Genomic DNA, 24,861 nt, shown 5'->3' with positions numbered 1-24,861 from the left:
CAAGACTTATTTTTCTCTCAGCAAACGGAGATCTACTTAGTTCCCCATATCCACATGGATCTAATCTCGTCTAGCGTGATCTAGTTAACACAGCTTCGCTTCGTATATAGATCAGACGATAAAACGAGAACGCAAAAAACCAAGAGAAAGAAGCCCTTCGGCCAAGACCATCGGCGCCCTTTTATATATTCTCGGGCTGTGGTCACCGTCCATCCCTCAAACGATCATTGACAAATACAGTAAATAGCTCAATCCCAAACAAACCCCTTTCTAGTCTTCTGGGGTCAATAATTAACACAAGCACAACGCAACGCACCAACCTCGCCTGCCGTTCCTCCACAACACCGCTTACCCCGAAAAAGATCACAAGCTATTTAAAATCATATAAGAATCGCGAAACGCAAAGAAGAAATCCACCTTCTTGTTTTACATTACAGTTCGGTACCGACCGCGGCTCTAACATATTTTCGCAACCAATATATATACATGAGAAGCATTTCACCTCACCCTCACCATATTACCTGTTCAGCATAATAGGATAGACAAGACCAGTAAATACCTCAAAGCACAAGGACGAAATATTATCAATTTCGAATCGCGTAAAATCATCCGCAGGGGAAAATCCATTTTTAGATTAGTCGCTTAATAATCCGCGGACGTAATAGTACTCCATCCCTCCATCCACTCTGACCCATCCCCGAAGTTTCATCTCCGCCGGTTATCTCAGTCGCAGATCTGGAGTACATACTTTAGCTTAACCAAGCATCTTACTCATCAGATCAAGAATTCAAAAATACATAAAAGCGATCAAGATACAATCAACATTTCACCTAGATTGAATCTCGACTTTTTTAATCGTTCTTTACTGTTTGGATCTTGACACGACATGAACTCAGTCGCGATGGACCCTACACCGATACCTGACGAGAAGTCGTCCATGATGGTGAGTCATTTTTCCCTCCTGTTCATCAACAGTCACTATCGTCGGTCTTTTGATGATCAATCCCCCTTCGGGATGATCATTGCCGCCTCATGACTGTTTGTACTCATGCTGATCAGTCAACGTCTTTGTTCTGCAGGCGGCATCGTGGGGACCTTCATGGGGATCATACCTGTATCAAAACTTCCTTGTTGCAGGTGCAGCGGTACCGACACCCACACTAGATTGGCTCAATGCTTCGTCTCAACCGCAGCAAACCTCTTTGACCGGTGTGAATAATGTCAGTATGAACATGAACAATGTGAATTCTTCGGCAGTGGATTACTTCGGTCTCCCGGCAACGACGATAAACGTAAATACATCCGGAACCGAGTGGGCGGACACCTCCGCTCCGGCCATCAAGACCGAGGTGGATGATTCATCTTTTTATAACCAGCAACAGCAACAACAACAGCAAAGACAGATGCAACAGCAACAGCGACAACAGCAGCAGCAACAACAACAACAGCAAGCACAAGCAGGACCATCAAGCTTCTACCCACAATTCTACTTCCCCCAAACGGGCGGCATAAATACCTCTTTATTGACTCAGACGCAAACGCAGAATCAAGTGCAAGATTATTCACCGCATTCTACAATTGATTCCGTTTTCCCGTCTTTGTCATCGACATCACACCGAACATCGACAGACTCTGTACATATCGTCGACAGCTCATTGACTAGATCACCTTCGCCCATCTCGTCGCTCGTGGTCAGTCCACATGAATCACCGGCACTGCGCTCAGTAAAGATCAAGATCAAGGGTCGACCGAGACGAGGAGGCAAGAAGAGAAGTCACTCGATCTTATCGGATTCCGATGCGTCTCACACACATGACGAACATGATCACGATCATGATCACGAGAACGAGCATGAGCCTGAAGTGCCCGAAGGTGTCGAGAGGGATGGTATGATTTGGGGAATGAAGGTTGAGGACTACCGTGCGCTTTCGGCTCGAGAGCGAAAGAGAGTCAGAAATAGGATCTCTGCGAGAACCTTTAGAGCAAAGAGGAAGGGTAAGTCGCAGATTGCATCCTGGTAACGGAGTCAACCGCTGACATGTCGTCATCTTGTAGAACACCTGACTTCGCTTGAGCACGATCTGGGAGCGAAAGACCTCCAAATCAAGATCGCCAATGATGAAGCCAATCGTCTCCGAAAGGAAGTCGCTGATCGTGAGTTACTATATTCATACCGCATACACATAGTCTGCATGGTCGCTGACATTATTATCGTTTTTACAGTCAAGCGGAAACTAGCGAAATACGAAAAACAATATTAAAGCGCACAGTAATACAAGTGATATGTCGTCGCAAATCGATAGCTTCACTCTGTCGCGAACCGTCCGACTGAAAACCGCAGAATGAAAATAATATAGAATAGGAGAACGCAGCTCTGGAGATGTGTCAGTGAATCAATGTAATATATTTGTTGAAATCGTATATTGAGTGTTTATGGAGAAATGGGTATAGAGTTGAGAAATTTCAATACAAGCCACATTGAGATAGTGAAAGCCTCAAGGGCAAAGTACAAGTAGTCAACAGTCTTTCATGATGTGTATCAATGTTATATGTATCATATTGAGCATGTCGCAACAGGTCAAAGACAGCATTTCCGTCACTGATACTCGTACACCACCATACTGGTTGAGTGGAGGTTGACCAGACCCAGAAAAAAGTTCTTCGCTATTCAACATTTTCCGCCATATCATCAATTTCCTCCCCTTTTAGAAGACCATTGACATTCGATATCAGCCAAAGCATACCACGCCTTTTACTTGGACGCGAAGGGCTTCATTCAAGGTATCGTGCCCTGTGATCGCTATTGCTCTCCTTTCATCCAGCTCTGACATTATTGGAAACCCACTTATCACATTGCACGTCCCGAAGATGTCGAATCCCCAAGAACAGGCTCAAGACCCTCTAGATACCCTTCTAGCGCATTATTCATCTGTATCGGCCTCGGGTTCGGTACCATCCGGCTCATCTGGTCCGGAAAAGAAGAAAGAATATGGCTACGAGTATTTTAAAGCGATTCTGGAGAGTACCCCGATATTCATGAAAGAAACTCCGAAAGACGGGGAATCGAATGATGTGCTGGAGGCATTGAGGACGCTGGTGTTTGATGGCGAAGGAGATGGTGAGTCCGAGTCTGAAACCCTTGTCACTGCTCGCGTAGTAGATGCATCGTGTCTCGAGCTTGGTTTGGGGTGTCAGGGGCGTCACTGTGGGCTGCCGGTATAAGGGACCCACAGAATTATCATTCCACGATAGATCTGGGTTCGCATCATATTGCATAACCCTTTTACTGATATCCAAAACTGCTCATATATTCTGCAGAGGTCGCTACCAACTTCAAAAACCACGGCAATGAGCTCCACCTCCAAAAATCATATTCCGAAGCTATCAAAGCCTACACTCAAGGACTCGACTCCAACCCTTCCGACCTCGTCCTCAAGATATCCCTGCTGAACAATCGAGCACAATGCAATCTCTTACTCAAGAACTATAGGTCTGTCCTCAAGGATACAGCTACGATAATAGCGCTGTACACTACGAAGGGCATGATAGCCGACAAACCCCTGATCAAGGGGATGTACCGGACGGCCGTCAGTTTGGTAGCCCTAGAACGATGGAAAGAGGCTTTGGACGTTATCCAACGTGCTCAAGCGGTGTTGTTCCAAGTTCCGGGGGAAGACGAGAAAGTATGGGAAGTGCTCAAAGATAAAGTCGCGAAAGGATTACATCGCGAACAGGAACGTGTGAATAGGATAGAAAGGGAGAAAATGTTGGAGATTCAGCTGAATAAGGCGGTGGAGAAAAGAGGATTGATCAATGTGAAAACTGGTAGTCCACCTGATAATCCCAATCCCATCCATTTCGATCCTGAAGAAATACCACTGGAACAAGAAAGACAGCAGGAGGATGGAGATGGAGAGATGACGATATCGGAAGATACACCGTTGATCTTCCCTGTGTTCTTGCTGTATCCCCAATACGGTCAATCGGACTTCATCTCGAATTTCCAAGAGAACACGTCCTTCCTCGATCAAATGCGGATCATGTTCCCCGAATCTGCCAACAGAGTGGAAGTGCCCTATGCGGACTGGGACGAAAAGAGGGATTATCGTATAGATAATTTGGTGATTTATGTGGAGACGAGCGAGAAGAGGTTGTTGAAAGTGGGCAAAGAGTTGACGTTGAGGGAAATTATCATGAAAGCTCGAAGGGAAGCGAATGTTGAGGCAAAGATAACGAAAGATGGGATAGTGCTGAGGGATGGTCTGCTGAGTTTCGTCGTTCTGCCGAAAGGTCCAGTAGAGAAGAAGTGGATAGACGATTTCAAGAAGAGCAGAGATGGGAAATAGTGGGGCCGTAGGAGATTCGATCAGCGACACTACGATACCGTAGTACATGGCATGGTGTATACCATAGATCATATCACATACGACGAGACGATTTATGTAGATCGGTCTTGTCAGAGAAGGACATAGATTGCCTCTGACAATCATGCATAACCTCGACAAGGCTTTTAGTTTTTGTGAGCAAACATCGCATTGCCTCGAATCATATATATATATATATAGCCCCAATCGCCAGCCCTTTCCGTCATCCCGCATCCTCACATCCCCTTTAACATCATGTCTCCTCCGCCCTATCTCTCATTCGCCCGCGTTCGTTCACTTCGGCAGAATTTGTTCCCGTTTCGCCCCCTCTGCGCCAATTGAATCTCATATCCACCTCTCATCCGCCCATGACACTCCCTCTTTCACCTTATTTCGTCTTCTTAGTCTCCTTCTTCTCACCTGGTTTGCCCACATCCTCAACCATACCTTCGTTGACTTGACCGTATTCGTTGACTCGCGAATAGTCAATTCGGTAAATCCATCTTTGGTATAATAGGATGAGGAAGACGACATCGTCCCTGTTCGCAGTACATCATATCAGCCCTATAATCAGAGGTGTAGGGTTTGAGGGGGACGGATAGACGTACCGGAAACAAGCCAATCTGTGTAACCATGGCATCCTGATGCAGAAGGCGAAGAAATCATCCACGACAGTAGACACTGTATAGATACGTCAGCTGTATAGCTCTCACAATGACGAAGAAAATTGCAGCTTAACTCACATGTCTTATACATCATAGCTTTCATCCTGCGCACAAGCGATCATCAGCGATGTATCGAATTTACGGGCGAAAAGAAGAGAACTCACGGCATGTGAGCTACGCTCTTGAGCTTGTAGTTGATGATCAATTGGGGAACAAGTTGGACGAAACCGAACATGTAAATGGCTTGAGCCAATGTCGACACGATGAAGGAATACCATCCCCGATGAGTTCTGCAAGATCCAAATATCTCAGCTCCTGTATCGTTCGGACAGACCAGAATAGAACATACTGGTAAAGCACTGCAGAAGGTGCAAAGAAAAGCAGAAGTCAGCCGTCAATGTCTTGATATATTGTGAGTGATTTATACACTTACGAGAGTATCCAGTGTACCCTGCTAAGAGAGGGATGGCAGCGTAGGATACGAGTCTGAAAGCGAGAGCATCGTATTCTTGGGTTTTCTTCTCGTCTTCGGATAATTCTCGTTTATCTATGAAAATGAGCATCGAGATCATTAGAACAAGTCTATACATGATGGTAGCTAAATAATTGTTAGTGACTGACCTTCGAACTGGACTGTGTAGCCAAAGATAGAGTTTGGCGCGGGTCTGATTCGGATATTGGTGACTATGAATCTGATGTTAGCTATGACTCGTGTTGAGCTCAAGGATCCGCTTACCCTTGGTTATCTTCCAAGCTTCGATCAAAAGACCACTGCGCAAGTTCATCAGCTTCAGAAAGGCAGATCGCAACGATGGGTGATACTTCGGCACTCACATTCCTTGACCGAATAAGATCATGAAAGAGGTCTCTTCGGAACTGTCTTGGAGATACAGCAGAATGACCAGCTGGACGAAACAGTTGGTCAAGATCGTGTTAAGCGATACTCCGACGAGATCCTTGTCCTTCTTTCTCCAATGCGAGACATCGCTTGAGAAAGCCAAGAACTCGAAGACCGTATGCAGCAGAGTGACTATAGCGGTAGTAATCAAAAGCCAAGGGCTAGTCTCGATGAGGGTCCGCTTGATCTCGTCAAACTCCATTCCGGTCCCGGCACCTTGTTGAGCGGCAGCTTGGTCGAACGACGCCGTCATCGAGCTGAAGATGTTGAATTTCATAGAAGAGATAGCGTTGTAAGTGACGTGAAGCGGTAGAGTCTTGGTCGTCTCGTTGATCTGGTATAGGGATTCTTTCATGATCCAGAAATCGTTTGGATAGATTGGAGGCGAGTAGACTTTGCCTTCACCGTTTGGGTTAGGTTGAAAAGTGTAGAAGGGAGCTGCGACGGGAGATAACTGCGATGCGGCGACTTCACCACCGGAAGAAACGATTGTGAGCGTCAAGTTGTTGGACCAGTGAGCCACGATAGGTGGTGGACCGGTAGGCTCGGGCTCCTCGATCTCTTCCTCGATTTCGTCCTTGTTTCCGATCAATTTCTTCTCTTTTCTGATTCTTCTCTTGGGGAAGAATCTAGTGAGCTCTAAAAAATGGACGCGCAATCAGCTTCTCATAGATCGGGATGGCATTGCAGGGATTATTAGGGGAGGTTGTGACGCACGTTTCCTAAACGCCGATACGTTGCCTAGACCAGCTTGTTTGGGCAATCCACCGCCCTTGACCAGTACGATATCCATATACCAAGAACCATTGTGAGCCCAAACGCTCTCAGGAACATCCAATATAAGGTCGGCTTCTCGCTCGTCCTTCCATTCTCCGTAAGTCAGGCCGTCCCACTGAACAAGGGGTTTATCAAGATTGACATCAAGGCCGCCAGGAGAAGTTGAGGTGTACAATAACATCGACAAGGGAGTACCGAGGTCCCAAGCCGGTACTGCGTTGACTGCCGATTTAGGTGTAGCGGCTACAGGCGGAGCAGAGGCTGCACCGTCAGCAGGACCGGATGGAACGGGAACTGGAGGGGTCGGGCCTTTGTTGTTAAGACCCATCTAAGAGTATCCGATATCAGCTTCCATGGGGCTCTCAAAATCGTCATCAAGGATGCTCACATATTGCATACCATATTTCATGGCTAGGATACAGCCCTGGAAGTTTAGCGAGGACAATGAGGGAATGACATGCACCGGCGTCACTCACCGGCTTGAACAGCGACAAACATGGCTACTGAACGGACGACACCCCAGATTTTATCGTTTGAACCTGGTTGCCTGGGCGGAGCCGCCGGCGCATCGGCTTGTCCTGCTCTTCCTGCCATCTTGGATTGTTGTACAAAGATGGGTAATGAGGAGAACGAAGGGAAGGGTAGGGTAGAACAGAACAGGAAGCAAGATGAAGGAAATGCTTGGTAGCTTGTCAAGCGTCGGACCGAGAGACTCTAGGTGGATAATCACGTCAAATGGTCAGGCACGGTCGGCTCCGTACACGTACGACTGGCTGTTACCGAAATTTCGGCCCTCTGACCATGATTGCAGCAAAAGTCACTCGTCTTGTCCCACACAAAGCGGCTCTGCAAGGATACGAAAAGTCGGTCACCCTCATAGCAGTGAGATATCCGCGGGCTGAAAAAGAATAGGGGCAAGTTGCGTAGCTTTGGTGGACTCGTATCTCGCGCAGAGGTATCATCAGGTATCTCGCTATTTCATGGATTGAACTTTACTGCTTGTGTTGAAAGATACTGATTTGTCCGCTACTCGTAGGATGGCAGAAGCGTCTACGGCCCGGACAGATGATGGCTCGGGGACTGATAGTCAGGCTCCAAAGGCAGCTCGCTCGACATCATGGCTACGCAACCTTTCGCGGACAAATCTAGCGACACTGATCCTTCTGTACATCACCTTTTTGCATCTCATCGGGTTGTACATCTTCACCAAGGGATTCTTGCTCACCCGACTCACCATTCCTCACGTATCACCAAAATACACTGTCTCAAATCCACCTCCCATCGCCGCAACTCACTCCAAGGCCGTCATCATAATCATCGATGCTCTTCGGACCGACTTCATCTCGCCGCATCACCCTTACCCAAAATCATCCCACCATCATGGGGTACTCACCTTACCGTCCGAGCTCAGTCAATCTCATCCCGATCATTCTTTGATATTCAACTCGTTCTCTGATCCGCCCACTTCGACTATGCAGCGGATCAAGGGGATCACAACAGGCTCATTGCCCACATTCATCGATATCTCTTCCAACTTCGCGTCCACAGCTATCGAGGAAGACTCTCTCATTTCGCAACTACTCGCTCACAACAAGACCATCGGCTTCATGGGAGACGACACTTGGGTCAATCTCTTTCCCGACTCGTTCAACCTGTCGCATCCTTACGACTCGTTCAACGTCGAAGACCTGCACAGCGTGGACGATGGGGTCATCGAGCATATCTTCCCTTACCTGACAGCCGCAAACCAGTCTCAATGGGACGTCCTGATCGGCCATTTCCTAGGTGTGGACCACGTAGGTCACAGAGTTGGACCTAATCGAGATACGATGCGTCTCAAGCTAGAACAAATGGACCGCGTGATGAGAAGAATTGTCGAGATGCTGGATGATGAAACTCTACTTGTGGTTCTAGGTGATCACGGGATGGACGACAAGGGGAATCATGGAGGTGATTCAGAGCTGGAAACTTCGTCTGCTATGTGGCTTTACTCCAAGTCCAAGCCGTTGAAGGGGGTTATAGAACACGACAAAGCTATAAGGGAAATTTGGCCTGAATATACTTTTCCCGGCTCGTCCACGCCTTTGAGACATATCAACCAGATTGATATCGTCCCGACCCTATCACTACTTCTAGGCGTGCCAGTCCCGTACAACAATCTGGGATCAGTCATTCCTGAGTGCTTTTCAGGAGATGTCGCGACTCTCGAGGCTGCAACGAGGACCAATGCGGAACAAATCGATAGATATCTCGGCGCTTACGGCGATGAATCCCTCAAATCGGCTCTGCAAATCGCGTGGAAAAAGGCTAGATCAACCGTTGACTCTGAAGATCAAATGCACACTTCGCAAATCAGCTCGATCAATACACATAGGCACTACGCTCTACTGGCTCTTCGACACCTACGAGCACTGTGGGCTCAATTCTCCCTTCCCCTGATCCTGGTTGGTGCACTGATCTTGGGTCTGAGCGGAGTGACTCTTGTTGCGCTGTACGTTGGAGTCAGGAACAACGGTACCAACTGGGATATCTACGCTCGACTCGCTCTGGAGACCTCATTCACCGCCTCAGCCATATTCGGATCGATCATCGGTACGTTGGCCGGCATATACACCGCGAGTCCAGCCACAGCAATCAAGGTTTTCATTACGACCGCAGCGATAGTCTCAGAGGTGATCATCATCTTCCCTCTGTTCCTCAAGGCGTCCATCCCACAGTCATTCAACATCAACAGATACATCGGTCCCTTACTTCTCGTTGCTCATTCGCTTTCTTTCGCCTCTAATTCGTTCATCATGTGGGAAGACCGAGTTGTGCTTTTCCTCTTGACCACCATCCCAATCATATACCTCATCAAAGCCCTTTCCGCCCCTACCGCGGAGATGCGACTCCGAATCATCGCCCTGTCCCTGGCGTACGCAGCCCTTATCCGCGTGATTGGTACGGTGACGATCTGCAGGGAGGAACAACAACCATATTGCCGAGTCACCTTTTTCTCAGGTAGCACACCCGTAGCTCCCAGATGGGTTGTCCTAGCTACTATCCCACTGGCGCTCAACATCCTCCCTCGTGCGATCGGCATCACCTTGACCCGATCAAAATCGCTCGCTGGACCAGCACCTTTCTTCCTAGGCTATCTCTTCCGGGGCGTCTTACTTGCCAACGCAGCTTATTGGGGGTTAGAATACCTGGAAATCAACAGCGAGAGTCTCGGCCTCTCCGAAGCTGCTATCTCCACTGCGAGTCTCGTCAAATTATGGATCGCAAGGTTCTCTATTGGTACGATATTAGGAGCGTTACCTTACACATGGTTCATCTCTCCGCTATGTATCAAGATTGGCGAAAAACGAGTCAACCAAGAAACGGGTCAAGAGGAAATAACCATTCTTGGATTCGCCAATTCGTACGGCTCGACATGCATCCTATTTTTCCTCATCCCCTTCAGTCTGGTCCACTTGACCAACCAGCCTATGGGTCAACTGGTCCTCGCTGCTTTGCTGGTGTCCGTACTACTGTACTTGGAATTAGTGGATACCCGAAGAGACGCTATCATCTTACAGAGTCAATTCGCCTCTAGCTCAAATACAAATCAACCAGCCGCCTTCGACGGGAACTTGGATACTAGCTCTACGATTGTCCGACCGAGCTTTACAGACTTAGTCCCGATCACGCTTAGTGGGTTCTTGGGGTACTTTACAACAGGCCATCAAGCCGTCTTATCCTCCATCCAGTGGAAAGCCGCCTTCGTAGGGTTCAAAGTAGTCACATACCCCATCTCCCCTTTATTAGTCATCATAAACACATGGGGTGTATTCGCTCTTTCGGCTCTGGCAATCCCCTTATTAGCTCTGTGGAATATATCCCCTCGACCATCAGGAGGTCAAACCCTGATCCTGACACATACGCTCCAGCTCATCCTCGGTTTCTTGGTATACCATACGTTCATCACGTTCTCCAGCGCGATCACCTCAGCGTGGCTTAGGAGACATCTGATGGTTTGGAAAGTGTTTGCTCCGAGGTTCATGCTTTCGGGAGTAACGCTTTTGGTAGTTGACCTGTGTTGCGTATTGGCGCTCACGGTCGGAGTGAGGGTGACGGCGTGGAAGGTGAAGAGGACGTTCGGATTTGATAGTGTTTAGGCAACAATGGTGGCGGAGGGACCAGAGGTGGAAGATGGAATGCAGGAGCACAAGCAAGATAGAACCGAGTAGAGCCGGGGACAATAAACAAAGCATAAATGCCTCGATTAGTCATCACACAATATAGATTAATTGCATTGCATAGCATAATACACAAATATGATCATTATTGTCTCGCGTGCGTAAATGTGAGCGTGAATAGAGAAAATAGCAAGCAGTCCTAGATTATGGTACACACCTGAAAGAGTTGAATTATCAAGAATAACCGTGTATACACAACTCAGAGTAATCGAATCTGACCTGCTGCTCAAGCAGGAGTCCAATGAACACACACATACAGTCAGAGTCTCCCCACCTAAGCCAAATATCCGATCCGACCTTCAGATTTCTAGACCTGATTGTAGTCGACTTCATCAATGTTTCCCATTGTTCTTCTTCTTCTTGTTCACCTTCTTCGCATCCTCTCCTGACGCATGCGTACTGACCCTTCTTTCTCTTTGGGGGGAAGTACCGATCAAAGGCGTTTGTTCGTTCGCGTCAACGTTATTGACGTGATCTGAGGGGATAGAGGGTGAATCTTCCGATAAGGGAGATTTCAATCCCGAGGAATTACTTCTCGTCAAGCCATTTTGATCGCTGAAACGCCTCACAAACCCTTTGATAGAGCTCAATCTCTTTCTTCGTTTGTCTCCCTTGTCTTTGTCCTTATCGCCGCTGGGAGTTTCCGATTTCGAAGGTGATGAGCCCAAAGGAGGAGTAGACCCGTCGCCTTGCGAAGATAATGCCGAAGCTACGGAAGGCGAAGCTGACATCGTGGACCATCTCTTTGTGTTGGCTGGTTTGGAGGTACTCGACGAAGGGAAGGGAATGCCAGGCGAAGAAGGAAATGATTTGGTAGGTGATTGATCGACTGACTGGCTTGGAGAAGCTGAAGTGGCTACCGATTCTTTTCTGACGGAAGGAGAAGCGGGGAAAGGTACAGATGGTATATCTTCAACCGTTTGAGGTTGAGGCGAGACTTTGAGTTCTTCTGCGACAGGGGCTGGAGCTGGCTCGTCAGCAACTTGCACATCTGTGATGACAGCGGAAGCCAATGGATCTTGAGCCTCAACGACAGAGGAAGGACCAGTAGCAGCACTGTTGAGCTCGGTGACTTCAGGCGTAGTGGTACCGGTGTTCACTTGGTTGTCTGCTCCAGGTTGCTGAGCACTTGGCGCTTGATCGTTCACTTCAGCGGGTGTGGCGGGAGCAGCAGCAGTACCCGAGGGCGATTTGACAGCTTCAGCAAATGACGGGTTGGATGAATCTTCGATGATCGGCGCCGGAGCATCCACCGCGAAGCCTGCTACAGGTTTGTCTTCTTTCTTGTCATCGTGATCGTGTGTAAGGTCAATCAGGGCTGGATATTCTTCCTCTTTCTCCTTTTCCTTGCCATTACTGTTGGTCACGGTGGATGTGGAGCCTTCGCTGAGTACAGGCTTCTCGGCGTTGCCATCCTCATCGTCGTCACTATCTTTCGCTTGCCCTTCATGAGCTCGTCGGAATCGATCGGCATTGGATAATGTCGTGGCGACTTTCTCGACATCGTCATCTTCCAGTAATTCAGCCTCGGTGTAGATTTGCCTCTTCCACCTAGATGTCGAACTATCCGTCAGCTTATTCTATCCGTGGAGGATGTGGGTATCAATGGTCGTGGTATGCGTCTTGATTGACAGGGATGTGAGACTCAAGATGGGGATATAGGACTCACATCTTGGCGAAAGCACCATTTCTGCTGACCAAATCCTTATATCCACCAATCTCAACGATCTCACCATTCTTCATGACCACGATCTTATCAGAGTTGATGATGGTCGACAACCTGTGAGCGATAGAGAGCGAACTTCTGCCCTTTGCCTGTGCAAAGAACCCGTTCTGTCAGCTTGTCACTTCCTTTTTTTGTGATTAGGCGAAACTCACCAAAGCAGCGAGAGACTTTTGAATTTCTCGTTCCGTCTCGGTGTCAAGCGCAGAAGTAGCTTCATCAAGGACCTAGAATCTTGTATGTTTAGCAGATAGCGCAGCGAGTCACGCAAGCTGCAAACTCCACTCACGAGGATAGCAGGACTTTTGAGGAACATTCTACTCAAGCTGACTCTCTGCTTCTCACCACCTGACAGCCTGACTCCTCTTTCTCCCACCACCGTATCATAACCTTCATCGAAGTTCATAATCTTCTCATGCATCTTCCCACTGATAGCAGCTTGTATGATCTCTTCATCCGTCGCGTCCGGTCTACCATACGCGATATTCGCTCCGATCGTATCATTCCAAAGTACCGAATCTTGCGGTACGATACCAATAGCATGTCGGAGAGACTGTTGCTTGACTTTCGATATATCTTGTCCATCAATCAAGATCCGTCCTTCCGTGACATTGTAAAACCTATACAGAAGTCTCAAGATCGTTGATTTCCCTGAACCGGTTTCTCCTACTAAAGCCATAGATTCCCCTTTACCCAACTTGAAAGAGACGTTCTTCAGAGCTTCGACTTTGCCATCGTAAGAGAAAGAGACGTTCTCGAATTCGATCACTCCGTCGGTGATCACTAGATCTGTAGCATCAGGTTCGTCCTTGATTTCAGTCTTCTCTCCGAGGAGATTCAACATCTTCTCCGAGTCCGTTATATCTGTTGATATCGATCTGTACAAATTGGATAATTGGTTCAAAGGCGAGGTGAAAGAGCTGTAATACTGAACGAAGATGACGAATAGAGCTGAGTCACCGATACCCCTCATAACGTTGTAAGCTATGATGATGGCTCCAACCGCGAAACCAAGGGTGAGCATCACAGATTGGATAGCGTAGATAGCTTGATATCCCATGGTCCACTTGTAATTGATTTCTTGTACTTTAGTGACAGCCTCTTGATAACGCTCGATCTCTCTCTTTTCGGCTGTGAAGTATTTGACATTCTCCCAATTGGTCAATACGTCCGAGACAATTCCACGTTGTTTGACGTCCATTTCGATGTATTGCTTCCTGATGGTCTTTCGGAATTTGGTCGAATAGTAGGTGAAGACGATGTAGGGTATCATAATCAAAAGAACGGATCCAGTGAGAAGTGGACCGAAAAGCCACATGAATACCGAGAATCCGATCACGATATCTGCGAATGTCGGAATGACACTGAACAAGACGGTTCTGAACAATTCGTTGATGGCAGAACCTTTATCGAGGATCCGCATCACCTCACCGGTATTTCGCTTTGTGTGATAAGCCAAGGACAGGTTGAGCAGGTGATCGAAGCATAGCATCTGCATCTCTCTGTCGGTATAGTAGACGACCGGCATCCAAAAGGCTTGTTGGATCGTAGTAATGATTCCGTAAGAGTTCAGGAGTCGGAGCACCAGGTAAGTGCCGAGCCATTTCCAGATATCATGCTGATTTCGTTCGGTCAAAGCCCTCACTAAGAAACCCATTGCGATAGGCGATAAGGGAGTGAGAACTCGGTCGAAGGCGATCATGACACCGGTCATAACGACGAAGAATTGAAGCTTCATATCGGTCGAAGGCCATAATTTTGGTACCAGACTTTTGAATTTGGGCCAAGCTTCTTTGAAGGTCAAATCTTTCTTCTCTTCCTTCTTTTCACCTAATTTCTTGGTGATCTTGATCTTTTTCGCATCTGTTGCTGCTTTCGTAGCGTTGTTGTCAGTGGTTGTGACAGCACCGTTCTGACCTGGGACAGGAGTCCCTGGGGCATTTGTAGTAGCGGCAGTCTGATTTTGCGATTCAGAATCGAAAGTCCCGTATTCAGATGCCGAAGGGGGTCCGTCCATACGACCATCGATGGGTGAGTCCGAGAGCAAGCCTGTGCGTTCGTCCGCAGCTTCGAAAGTGATTCTCGGAGAGAGAACAGCGATCAGCAAGACGGGTAGGATGAGCAGTCGGAGGGAAGACGGGATGAGGGCGAGAATAGTGAAGATCTTGTCATAACCTCCTGGTTGATTCACTCAGCTTATTAGCTGATGTCTTGAGACGTGTTCTGCAGTGACATGGCGGACTCACCAGTGTGTATCTCTCTTATGACCAGTCCCACGAGATTGGGCACTTCCAAACCGAATCCTAGAGTGGCGAGCAGGACCAGACCCGATCCTTGCCACTTATCTCTCCACCAGACCCCCGACAAGGCCGATCCGTAGATCACTAGTCCACCTAGAGTATATATTATTTGAGATGCCAGTTGAGCACCTTTGAGATGGTCAGGGATAACATCGTCATTCCGCGAATTGGCAGTGAGCAAGTCGACAGTGAAGATTATAATATCGGCGAAAGCAGTGAAGGACAGCAGGACCAAGGAAGTCGAAATAAGGGATCTTCGAGGAGTGATCTTTTGGACGGTTATGGGTCGTATGCCTGGTAAAGCTTCTATCGGGGCGGGCTTTGGCAGAAGGACGAGGATGAGGGGGATCAGCAGGATGGAAGGGGTGAGATAGTGGAGAGGAACGAGGTAGGGAGCGGGGGTAGTCATTTTGAGTGATTTTCGATTTGATCAAGGCGGAGATAGGCTGGGTAAGGGGATGAAAGCGATCTGCTGCGGATCAGCACGATTCAGTTCAGCTTCCAGCTTGACCACCTGGAAAGAGGTGAGCCTGGTCAGAAATAGAAGAAGGTTGGAGGGACGAGAAAGAGAAAGGAACAGCGAAGCGCTTACAGTCCGTCACAGTGCTCTATAAATTTTGATTGAGCGAAATTTCAGACTTGCTTCGAGGTTGATGATAAGACTATAGCGGTCCAAGCATTGGTAAGGAGGGAGCTTAGCGTAACGTTGAGGCCTTCACCGATTCTTGCGGGATGTTTGAGAGTTCACCGATCCAAGAGGAGCAAAGACCTCCTGTGTCGATGCCCAAGCAGACCAAAGCGAACTCCGTCCCAGGTTGAAGTGGGATCAAAGGAAGGCGAGTGCCAATTGACCGGACTCTTAATCACGTTCTTGATCACTGATGGTTGATCCAGTATGACTCACTCCACCTCGCCTGATTGACACGTTATCAGCGTGCGTGTTGCCGCTGTTGTTGTCTGTTGTTTGTCGGTCCCCTCTCCACGATAAACAACCATGCAGGAAAAGTAAGACATGGACCACATTTGCAGTAGTACTAGTGAAATGCACGGTTGCGCGTCATTTTAGCTCGCTCTCGTTGAAAACGTTTTCCTATGCGGGGTCTCCAACTGCGTCCGCCTGCAGTCAAGTGTGAGGCAATCAAAGCCGAGGTCATTCCATTCAATAATGATAAATCTTCCCGATCAACTACATAGCATGATGGATGACATACTGACTCAGATCTCAGTCGTACTCACATCATGTGGAGTATGCAGTCTACCAGCTTGATATGGCATGCGAAGGGGTATGACAAATTGTTCACAAGTTTCAAGGATGTCTGTGTCCTTCGTTACCTGCTTCTCGACTAATTTACTTCAGAGCACTGGAAGTCGTCGCGTACAGCATCTCAATCCAGAGTCACAGCAGTCCATCGCAGAGAACATTGCCCCGCCTCAACGAGCTGACATCGAATCAAAGGCTAAACTCGTCTCGGTGTCTGCTGAATATGACGGAGCAACGCACTTTCCGATCTTTAGGCACCCGTCTACTGCCCGCCGATGAACCTATCGACCCCGAATGGATACTTGCCACTGTCCTGGATGCAGCGCCTCACGATGCGCCATACTTAAGACACAACATGAATCTATGGCTCTCGCATTTGTTCAAGTCTCGAGCATCAGAGGATTTTCAGGACAGCATTAGAATTCAATTTGGCGATGTCCCGTCCCCTTGCGTTGCTGGAGTGCAAGATTCTTCTGACAGTCAGGTGCTGGTGAAGGTGGATATTGAGTCTAGTCCCTTACAAGAGGATATGAAGAGGTGGGAATCCGATTACAGACTTCGAGCCGGTCTTTCTGGTTATCCGCAAGCTACCAACACCCCAATCTCGCCTGATGGTATGATATACGCTATGACGACTGTGTCTCCAAGTCCTTCTGCTGCTCCATCTCCAAATACTCCTCGTGCTCTTTTGGATAGACCCCGACCGGAGCGTGATCTTGAAGAGATAGCTTCACACAGCAACATTGGCATTGATCATGACATCAGTAGCATTCACGAAGGGGAAGAAGTCTACATACTCCCCTCAATGATCTCAATCATAAAACCCAACACTTATCCCCTCCCCCAAATTCTTTCACAGGGTATATCAACCCTAATCTCACATTTCGAGATCTTCGGTACCCGGTTCGCCCTCTTGATTCGCGGTTATACAGCTTGTATCCTATATGCAATCTCCCAAAATCTCATAGCCATCAAGACTGCCACCGCCCCGAGTTCAATACGCTCACATGATGCGGCAGACACCATACAGGCACATCCACACATCACCAAGCCCAGCCGAAGACGATATACTCCAGAAGAGTCGTTGGACACAAACTCGGAACTGCCCCTTAGTCTAGGTACGCACTCGCATGCGAATAGGGATACATTTGCGGATATTTGGGGTATGTGTAATAGAGCTATTGAAGATTTTATTGATTTACCGATTGGTCAGCCTTTCCGCGCGATCTCTGCCCCGACATCATTGCGATCGAGTGAGGTAAAAGCAGAACTGGAAGAGGAAGTGGAAGCAGAAGCGGAGGTTGGAGCACAAGCAGACCAAGAAGACATATCAGTATGTGATAGTGGACCGAAATTCCATGCTGGCGATGGGAAAGGGGAAGGCGAATCTGGGAAGAACAGATTCACATCGAGCGATTTCCCATCGCTCCACCTCTTCAAAGAATACAATTCAAACTTGTCAGAATGGGACGATCTATACGAAGAGAAACAGGTCTACGAGGAAGAAGTGCGTCCTCTCGCTCAATGCGCTGTACTCAGGACAAGGGCTGTCCAGTTGATCGAATTGATATCAGGCGAATTTGATCGGTTGATAGAAGGTGATACAACCGTCCTTGAGTGATTGAGTAGCAATCGTTCAAATACGGATTCTTGATGAGTAATGATACTCAAGAGATACAGTGAACCATGTCCGTATGTAAATGGCGATAAGGCAGACCAAGAAAGCAGCGGTTAGAAGTAGCTAAGACATTGCATTAAATCGTGTTCCATGTCATCCAGTCCATGTCAAGTCCAGTTCAGTCCAGATAAATTACGTATAAAATCTCCTCTTATCCACCAGTGGCCTCTTTAGCCTTTCTGGTCGATCATAGCATCCACAAAAGTAAAAGTGAAACACATCAAGTGATTAACGCAATACGTCAAAACAAGTAGAGATATGATTGACTTTGGGTCGAAGCATGAAGAAGGGATAAAATGTAATCAATTAGTCGGGTGGGAAAAGCGCGCACATCCTATTCATATTCCTACTCCTATTTCTTGGTACCGAAGTAGATACCCAGGACCAACGCCAGGATAGCGATGATAAGTACTGCAGTGGAAAATTGAGTTTGCATGATCAGCGAACAGTCTTGCAAATGGTGATCAGGAGACTGGGGTTCCAAGGACGCATGGGACAAGGCTTGAATACTCACCACAGATCCAGAAACAGATCCACTTCTTTCTTCTAGCCTTCCTGGCCGAATCAACAGCTTTGGACGTCTGATCGTAACTAGATATACATTCCTCTGTCAGTCCATTCCGTTCTTCGATCCCAGTGTGATGATGAGGTACATCACAAAACGATACAAAACAAAACGACACTCACCCAGCTTTGATATCGGTGTCAACACCTTGAGCTTGAGTCTCAACATTGACGATCGTCTCATCTTGCTGCTCGACCAACATCGCCATCTCGCTGAACATCTGAGCAAGCTCAGTGAGTGTCCTCTCGATCTTTTGGATCTCAGCATGTCGTTCTTGTACTTCTCGGTAAGCGTTTCTCGCGTCTCCGTATCGATTCGAGTTGAGAAGCTGCACAACGGGTAAAGAGCGCGTAAGCCAGCCATTCCTCTCATCATGCATTGCTTTGACTTTGACAGGAGGTGGTGAGCGCTTCTGCGGGACTTACAGCTTGACTGAAGATCTGAGGGTTATCGCTCTCCGTGACTTGTCTGACTTCCTCCTCGGTAGCATTGGGGTTGACGATCCTGTATTGCCTTTCTGCTCTGTCCTTGACTTTCTTCCTGAACTCCTTCTCGATCACTTGATGCTCTTGCAACAAGGATTGGAATCGAGTCTTCACACCTTCAGCCTGGGTCTTCTGAGCTTTATCACCCTTAGCCAATTTGTACAGCTTCTTGATCTGGTTTTTGGTCTCTTCTCGCTTTTCCCTCGCGGCGTCGTTAAGCTCGGAAGCATAGGATCTAGCGTTGGGGTCGGTTGAAGTCTACACAGGACCAGCCGCACAGAGTCAGCTCTGCTACAACGTCTGCGCAGAGAGGGGGTGATGATGGGAAGAGATGGACATACCAAACTAGCTTGATGAGCTTGTCTCACTTGTCCAATTTGATCTTGCAGCTGAGCTATCAAACTGTTGGTCGTCGACAACTCCGACCAGAAATCACCACCTCCGACACCAGCGCCAGCGCCACCTACACCGCCCATAGCGTATTGTTCTTGTTGGCCATAAGCATTGTTGTACGGGTTCCCAGCTTGCGCGCCGGCCTGTTGGCCGTATTGGGCGTATTGACCGGGTTGAGCACCCGGTAGGGAGTTGTTGCCCTGTTGAGCGTACGGGTTGGGCGCTCTCGATGGGGCAATTACGCCGTTGGTAGGTGGGTAAGTTGGTTGAGGGGTAGATTGGTCACTGAGTCGTCTGTTAGTTATTTGCATAAGTCAATTGCAACGGGATCACACGGTGGACCTCTACAAGAGGCGACGTGTGGGCGAGGCATGAGGGGGAATCAGAAATCAGTACTAACCCGTATTGTCGGTTCTGCAGCAAAACCACAAACTGTCAGCGCTTTGTCCTCTTCGCCCCTAAGAAACGCCAGGCCGCCTTGGGAACCCATCTTCACCGCTGCTCGCGGTCGTGACGGGGTTGACCTGTTGGCTTGCACGATTGTGGAGGCGAATGCGATACTCACGACATTACCCAAACGATCTCTAGCCATTTTGACCTGTATGTGATTATCGTTCTACTAGAGAAGGAAGTGCGGGTATAGGTGTAGGTATATTATCGGTCCAGCCGTTTTAAGATTACTCCTGGTGAAAAGGAAAAAGGATAGGGAATGCGAAATCACCGCTTAGCCGAGCTGAAATCGAAAAAGCTATGTAGGTATAGTTAGATTGGATTCGTTTTGCTATGGTTGATCTGGATCTGCGAATTGACAAGTGAACCACAAAAAAAAAGAGGATAATCCAAGTGAAACGCGAGTACGTGGGAGGCTGGGGTGTGTGGTATGTGGGATAAGGGCTGTATGTCTCGGTTCGTTTATTAGCCTTGTTGATTATGACTTGGTTGGATCTTGATTAGGGGAATGGTAAGATTATGTGAGGAGCAGACTATATGTATAAAATGGAATGGATCGACGGTGATGATGATGGAATGAGATGAGATGAATGAATGGAGCGGTACCCGTCAAGTCAAGTAGGCAGTGCGACGTCTTTCGTCTTCCGTTTCTCGGTCAACGGTCAGCGAGAGTCTTACAACTTGTATGCGGTGCAATAACTATCATTGGCAAGGCGCGTGAGCAGAAGACAGGGAAAAGAATGCCGACATTACACTATTTCTACTAATACCCTGATTTTACCACTCGAGTGGCACGTTCGCGTCATTCTCATTTCTCGTATCTCATTCTCGGTCACCCCTTTATTGCGGCACTTCACTTACAATCAAGCATGAACAATTGTACAATGCAAAGACAGATACTTCTGAGGCTCGAGGAATGAGCGCTTCCGACCGGCATCTCCGCCTGGTCTCTGAGAAGGCAGATCCTTGACAGGAGATGAAACTATCATTAAGGAGGTCAAAGCGCGGGTAAAGCTGAAACGTCACGGCGTGACAGGTTGAGATGCCTGCCACATGGTCATCTAACCTCCACTTTTGTCAATCCAAAAGTTCAGCTCAAAATGCATCACGATCATGACGATTGAGCGATATCACCGTATCTAGATCATCACACCGCTGTCCATCACTCGACAGACTCAATCGGGTTCATACATCATGGGCAATCCTACCGTGCACGTAACGCCCCTTGCGCTGATCAGGAGAGTATGGGAGAGGATAGCTCCTCTGCGACTTGCGGAGACGAGCTGGGATAATGTAAGTCACTTTCCGCTGAAGCGACCTTACGTTGCAAGCAGAATAGCTGATCCCCCTTCCTCATTCAGGTCGGCCCCATGATCGGTAAGCTTTCACGACTGCTCTCGTCATCCGCTGTTTCGTCAGCAAGAGAGCGTCGTGACTGACAGTCTTCCCCGACTTGCAGAGGCGCCGTATCCCAATCCAAATCACAGACAGGTCCTTCTGACTATCGAGTAAGTCAAATATGTCCTCGCTCTCTGTCTTCCCAAACTCGCTCGCAGACTCGTAGGGCGGATACATGATGTTTATGCTTTTGATTTTCAACAGCCTGACGCCATCCGTCGCAGCCGAAGCTTTGGCTCTACCCTCATGCTCATTAATCGTTTCATACCATCCCCCCATATTCAGGGGTCTCAAGTCCTTCACCCTTCAAGATCCATTACAAAACAGCTTGCTAAAGCTATCCGCGAAAGGCATCAGCGTATTCTCACCTCATACGAGTCTGGATGCTACCCCCAACGGGATCAATAACTGGTTTGTTAGGATCAACTCGCTTCGAGCGCCATCAGTATAGAACTAATCATGCTGTTCCCGCTACGCCTTGCCGATAGGCTCATTAAACCTTTCTTGCCTCTATCAACCCACAATACGACCATAACCAACTCGACCCAGATCGAAGGATTCGAAGGCGCAGGTATGGGACGGATCGTTCATCTTGCCTCACCCTTGAGTATGAACCAGGCCGTGAAAATGGTAAAGGAGCATCTCGAATTAGATCATGGTAAGTCTAGTCAACTCATCCAACCTTGCTCAAGCCCTCGATGCGCTGTATAACAGATACTAATATCATGAATCAAAAGTCCAACTTGCTACCCCCGAGATCGAGAAGTCCGTGTCTAGCATTGCTGTATGTGCAGGCTCAGGAGCAAGCTTGTTCAAAGGCGTAGAAGCGGACCTTTACCTAACCGGAGAGATGTCTCATGTACGTCTGCGTCTGCATTCCCCCCATCACCTATTCTGAAATATATTCTTGGCTCACGTTTACTTTTGCTATCTACGGGATAGCACGAAGTCCTGGCGGCGATACATGCAGGAACTTCGGTCATCCTGACGAGACATACAAACACCGAACGACCATACCTTTCACAAGTCCTTCAAGGGTGGTTGGAGAAAGAGCTGAATAGCGAGGTTGATATACATGACGATTCGCCGAATGGGAAGTGGGAAGTACTGGTTTCGAAGGCGGATAGGGATCCTTTGAGGGTCGTTTAGGTCGATTACCAGCGGCGTACCTGGTTTTCTTTGGCAAAGGGTAAAGGGTAAAGGCGAAGAAGGCGGAGAAGGCGGAGTGACGAGTTGTTATTGTTGTCATCATGTATACTGCAATATGGAAGGATTACTGCAACGCATCCTTTGTCACCCATTCCACCAATTCCTGCGCCGTCGGACTGAAGGTGAATCTGCAAGTCTCGTTTGATCTTGCATGACCATCCGCCGTGATCGGGACTTCCATCGTCGAAGCATCGCTTTCGCTGAACTCAAGTCCTTTGTTCTCGTTGACTTCCTTGCCTCGGTGTCCGCTTCAGCGTTCGCAGAACTTCCGCGGTCCCTTGACGTGGCTCTGGCTGGCCTTCTGAGTGGAGCAGAGCATGCAGCCTCGACTCACGGCCCCTTCATCACCTGGGGGAGAAAAAACATCTTTAAAAGATTCGTGACACTTCTGCGTAGATGATCATAATCACCTTCAACGTCGACCACCCCAAAATCTGAGGGGAACCATCCTACAAGATCCGAAACAAGCCAAACACTGATTGACGACCAGGTAGAATGGACCTGCGCAACAACTCATCGCCAGACTGGTACCCCCGGCCCCGCTCAACTCGAAGCCAATCAGCAAACCCCTCCAGGTCTTCCGCTGCTACTGCCGACAGACAAGACCAAGGTCAACGCTATGCCGACAATGAGACTACATACCGTCCCTCTCTTGGTCCCAGGGGATACACTGATCTGTATCAGACATACGCTGCGGAATTACATATGGCTGATCATCCGGTCCCCGGATATTACGGGCAAGGAGCAGCATCGACCCACGACAATAGGTGGTACCCCCGATTGAGGGAGAGTGTTGGTCAGGAGCATGTCGGATACCAGGCTGCTCATCACCCTCGTCGTCCCCGCCACCTTCACCAAGACTCAGCCGCACATGCACCTCCTCATCGCTATGACCCAGATGGCCACAGACCCAGGTTTCCGACTTCTGATGATCTTTATGCGTCCCATCGCTCGTCTCCTACGCCTTCTGCTTTGCACACGGGGACATACAGCCCCCGTAGACCTTACAGCGTTGTTAGCTGGGAAAACCAAAGAGCGCGCGCTCAGACAAGGTTCAATTCTGATCCCAGACCCCGAGCAGGAGAGGCTAGAAGACCTTCTCCGCGATATGCGCCCAGTCCTTCGATCACTATCGAAGCTGCCAGCGACTCTGCCGCAAATGACGTCCGCAATACTTCAAGTGGGAGTGGGACGGTCTCACCGAGACGAGAACAAGGACAAGAACACCGCGACACCGATTACACCACCAGGCGAAGACACCTGTCCGTGCAAGATGTGGCTGGCCAACAATTTCAGCCTTCCTCTCGTTTGCGCGGTCTCGGATCTGAGCACGAGGATTGTGTCGCAGGAAGCGGTAGAGGCAGAGGTAGATCGCCTGTCCGAGGAAACGAGGGCGACGACTTCTATCACTCGAGGTCTCCCAGTACTTTTCCGGGGGACAACGGACCACAGCCTGGACGAAGACATGATCGCCCTCGCCCTCGATCTTCTGGCCGAACCAGTACTCGTACTAGCACTAGTGCTAGTCGGACTCGTGGGACTCGCGGGACTCAACGAGCTTATCCATTCTTCGACGAAAATACAGGGGATTTCGCAGGGATGACCTTCAATCTTCTTCACGGCAAGACCATGCGTATCAACGATATACCCCCCTCATGGGATTATGCAGGTATAGATTACGACGAAGGACCGGACGAAGATCAGATCACACTTCATATTCGTTTAATCGACCGTTCATCCCTCGTAGACAGTGGAATTCAGCCGCCTGCGTCTATACGGTCGATCCAGATAACGCGTACCCCGGATGAGGGTGATCCGGAGAATGGGAGTTATAGTGTTACACTCTCAGGTAGGATGCGAAATGCTCACAACATCAACACCAACGCAAGCACTGAAGATACTAGCGACAACGGCGACAATAATAATCAAGAGGCTTTCACGTCCGCCCCTCCCAATGCCTTGTCAAGGGATGATCTCGGCATGATGCCTACACACAGAAGAGGATCGATGCAGGTGAACGTTGATCCCCGAGACTTGTCTAACAGAGATGGAGCAACAAGAGCGTCCGCGCAGCCTTTGTCAAGCAATATGTTCCCGAGGTCAAGCATTTACAATCCTCGACTAAGCAGAACACCGGGCAGCACAAGAATCGATAATTCGTTAGACGGAAGACGTCCTTACATGAGATCCAGATCGACTGATCAGCCCCATCAATATATCGGACGAGGGCATGAGTCTGATTACGCATAACACATCGCGCTAATCGTCACTCTGCTTCCTCAGTCGAGAATATGAGATACGAGAGAATATGTATACATTATACATGGAATTGAGGTATCGATGCTGTGATATGTGATTCTCAATGATTCGTACAGATTACACGATTCGAAATGCTTTGAACTGGTGCGAATGCGTTGATCCTCTTACTCCTCCCCTCTTGATCCCCTTACAAATTCTGATTATACAAGCCTTATG

General features: G+C 48.5%; 9 protein-coding genes across 9 annotated transcripts; 6 read left to right on the top strand and 3 right to left on the bottom strand.

Moving 5' to 3' along the window:
- Positions 1-901: 901 nt before the first annotated feature.
- On the top strand, positions 902-2,261 carry I303_102741 (uncharacterized protein; the record flags this gene model as incomplete). The annotated part of the gene is made up of 4 exons (XM_018406090.1): positions 902-943; positions 1,080-1,995; positions 2,056-2,154; positions 2,224-2,261. 4 exons carry the CDS (start codon positions 902-904, stop codon positions 2,259-2,261), a joined length of 1,095 nt encoding a protein of 364 aa, XP_018264584.1.
- Positions 2,262-2,868: 607 nt separating this feature from the next.
- Positions 2,869-4,346, top strand: I303_102740 (uncharacterized protein; the record flags this gene model as incomplete). The annotated part of the gene is made up of 2 exons (XM_018406089.1): positions 2,869-3,118; positions 3,319-4,346. The coding sequence occupies 2 exons, from the start codon at positions 2,869-2,871 to the stop codon at positions 4,344-4,346; spliced, it is 1,278 nt and encodes a 425-aa protein (XP_018264583.1).
- A 406-nt stretch (positions 4,347-4,752) lies between these two features.
- On the bottom strand, positions 4,753-7,298 carry I303_102739 (uncharacterized protein; the record flags this gene model as incomplete). Its single annotated transcript, XM_065968616.1, has 12 exons — positions 4,753-4,903; positions 4,973-5,045; positions 5,108-5,133; positions 5,194-5,319; positions 5,379-5,388; positions 5,463-5,576; positions 5,651-5,713; positions 5,766-5,800; positions 5,864-6,566; positions 6,645-7,032; positions 7,093-7,115; positions 7,181-7,298. 12 exons carry the CDS (start codon positions 7,296-7,298, stop codon positions 4,753-4,755), a joined length of 1,830 nt encoding a protein of 609 aa, XP_065824688.1.
- Positions 7,299-7,741: 443 nt separating this feature from the next.
- Positions 7,742-10,843, top strand: I303_102738 (uncharacterized protein; the record flags this gene model as incomplete). The annotated part of the gene is made up of 1 exon (XM_018406087.1): positions 7,742-10,843. The coding sequence occupies one exon, from the start codon at positions 7,742-7,744 to the stop codon at positions 10,841-10,843; it is 3,102 nt and encodes a 1,033-aa protein (XP_018264581.1).
- Positions 10,844-11,256: 413 nt separating this feature from the next.
- I303_102737 (uncharacterized protein) lies at positions 11,257-15,356 on the bottom strand (the record flags this gene model as incomplete). The annotated part of the gene is made up of 5 exons (XM_018406086.1): positions 11,257-12,475; positions 12,594-12,739; positions 12,803-12,874; positions 12,937-14,825; positions 14,894-15,356. 5 exons carry the CDS (start codon positions 15,354-15,356, stop codon positions 11,257-11,259), a joined length of 3,789 nt encoding a protein of 1,262 aa, XP_018264580.1.
- Positions 15,357-16,431: 1,075 nt separating this feature from the next.
- Positions 16,432-17,829, top strand: I303_102736 (uncharacterized protein; the record flags this gene model as incomplete). Its single annotated transcript, XM_018406085.1, has 1 exon — positions 16,432-17,829. The coding sequence occupies one exon, from the start codon at positions 16,432-16,434 to the stop codon at positions 17,827-17,829; it is 1,398 nt and encodes a 465-aa protein (XP_018264579.1).
- Positions 17,830-18,238: 409 nt separating this feature from the next.
- I303_102735 (uncharacterized protein) lies at positions 18,239-19,921 on the bottom strand (the record flags this gene model as incomplete). The annotated part of the gene is made up of 7 exons (XM_018406084.2): positions 18,239-18,297; positions 18,401-18,477; positions 18,574-18,779; positions 18,877-19,194; positions 19,278-19,623; positions 19,730-19,743; positions 19,895-19,921. The coding sequence occupies 7 exons, from the start codon at positions 19,919-19,921 to the stop codon at positions 18,239-18,241; spliced, it is 1,047 nt and encodes a 348-aa protein (XP_018264578.2).
- Positions 19,922-20,973: 1,052 nt separating this feature from the next.
- I303_102734 (YbgI/family dinuclear metal center protein) lies at positions 20,974-22,326 on the top strand (the record flags this gene model as incomplete). The annotated part of the gene is made up of 7 exons (XM_018406083.1): positions 20,974-21,072; positions 21,141-21,156; positions 21,239-21,287; positions 21,382-21,588; positions 21,666-21,835; positions 21,915-22,036; positions 22,120-22,326. The coding sequence occupies 7 exons, from the start codon at positions 20,974-20,976 to the stop codon at positions 22,324-22,326; spliced, it is 870 nt and encodes a 289-aa protein (XP_018264577.1).
- Positions 22,327-22,881: 555 nt separating this feature from the next.
- Positions 22,882-24,636, top strand: I303_102733 (uncharacterized protein; the record flags this gene model as incomplete). The annotated part of the gene is made up of 1 exon (XM_018406082.1): positions 22,882-24,636. The coding sequence occupies one exon, from the start codon at positions 22,882-22,884 to the stop codon at positions 24,634-24,636; it is 1,755 nt and encodes a 584-aa protein (XP_018264576.1).
- Between the last annotated feature and the right edge of the window lie 225 nt (positions 24,637-24,861).

The sequence above is a fragment of the Kwoniella dejecticola genome, chromosome 3 (genome assembly GCF_000512565.2).
Source record: "Kwoniella dejecticola CBS 10117 chromosome 3, complete sequence".
Lineage (NCBI taxonomy): Eukaryota > Fungi > Basidiomycota > Tremellomycetes > Tremellales > Cryptococcaceae > Kwoniella > Kwoniella dejecticola.
Note: the sequence above shows the minus strand (reverse complement) of the source record. Positions and strands in the feature narration are given on the sequence as shown.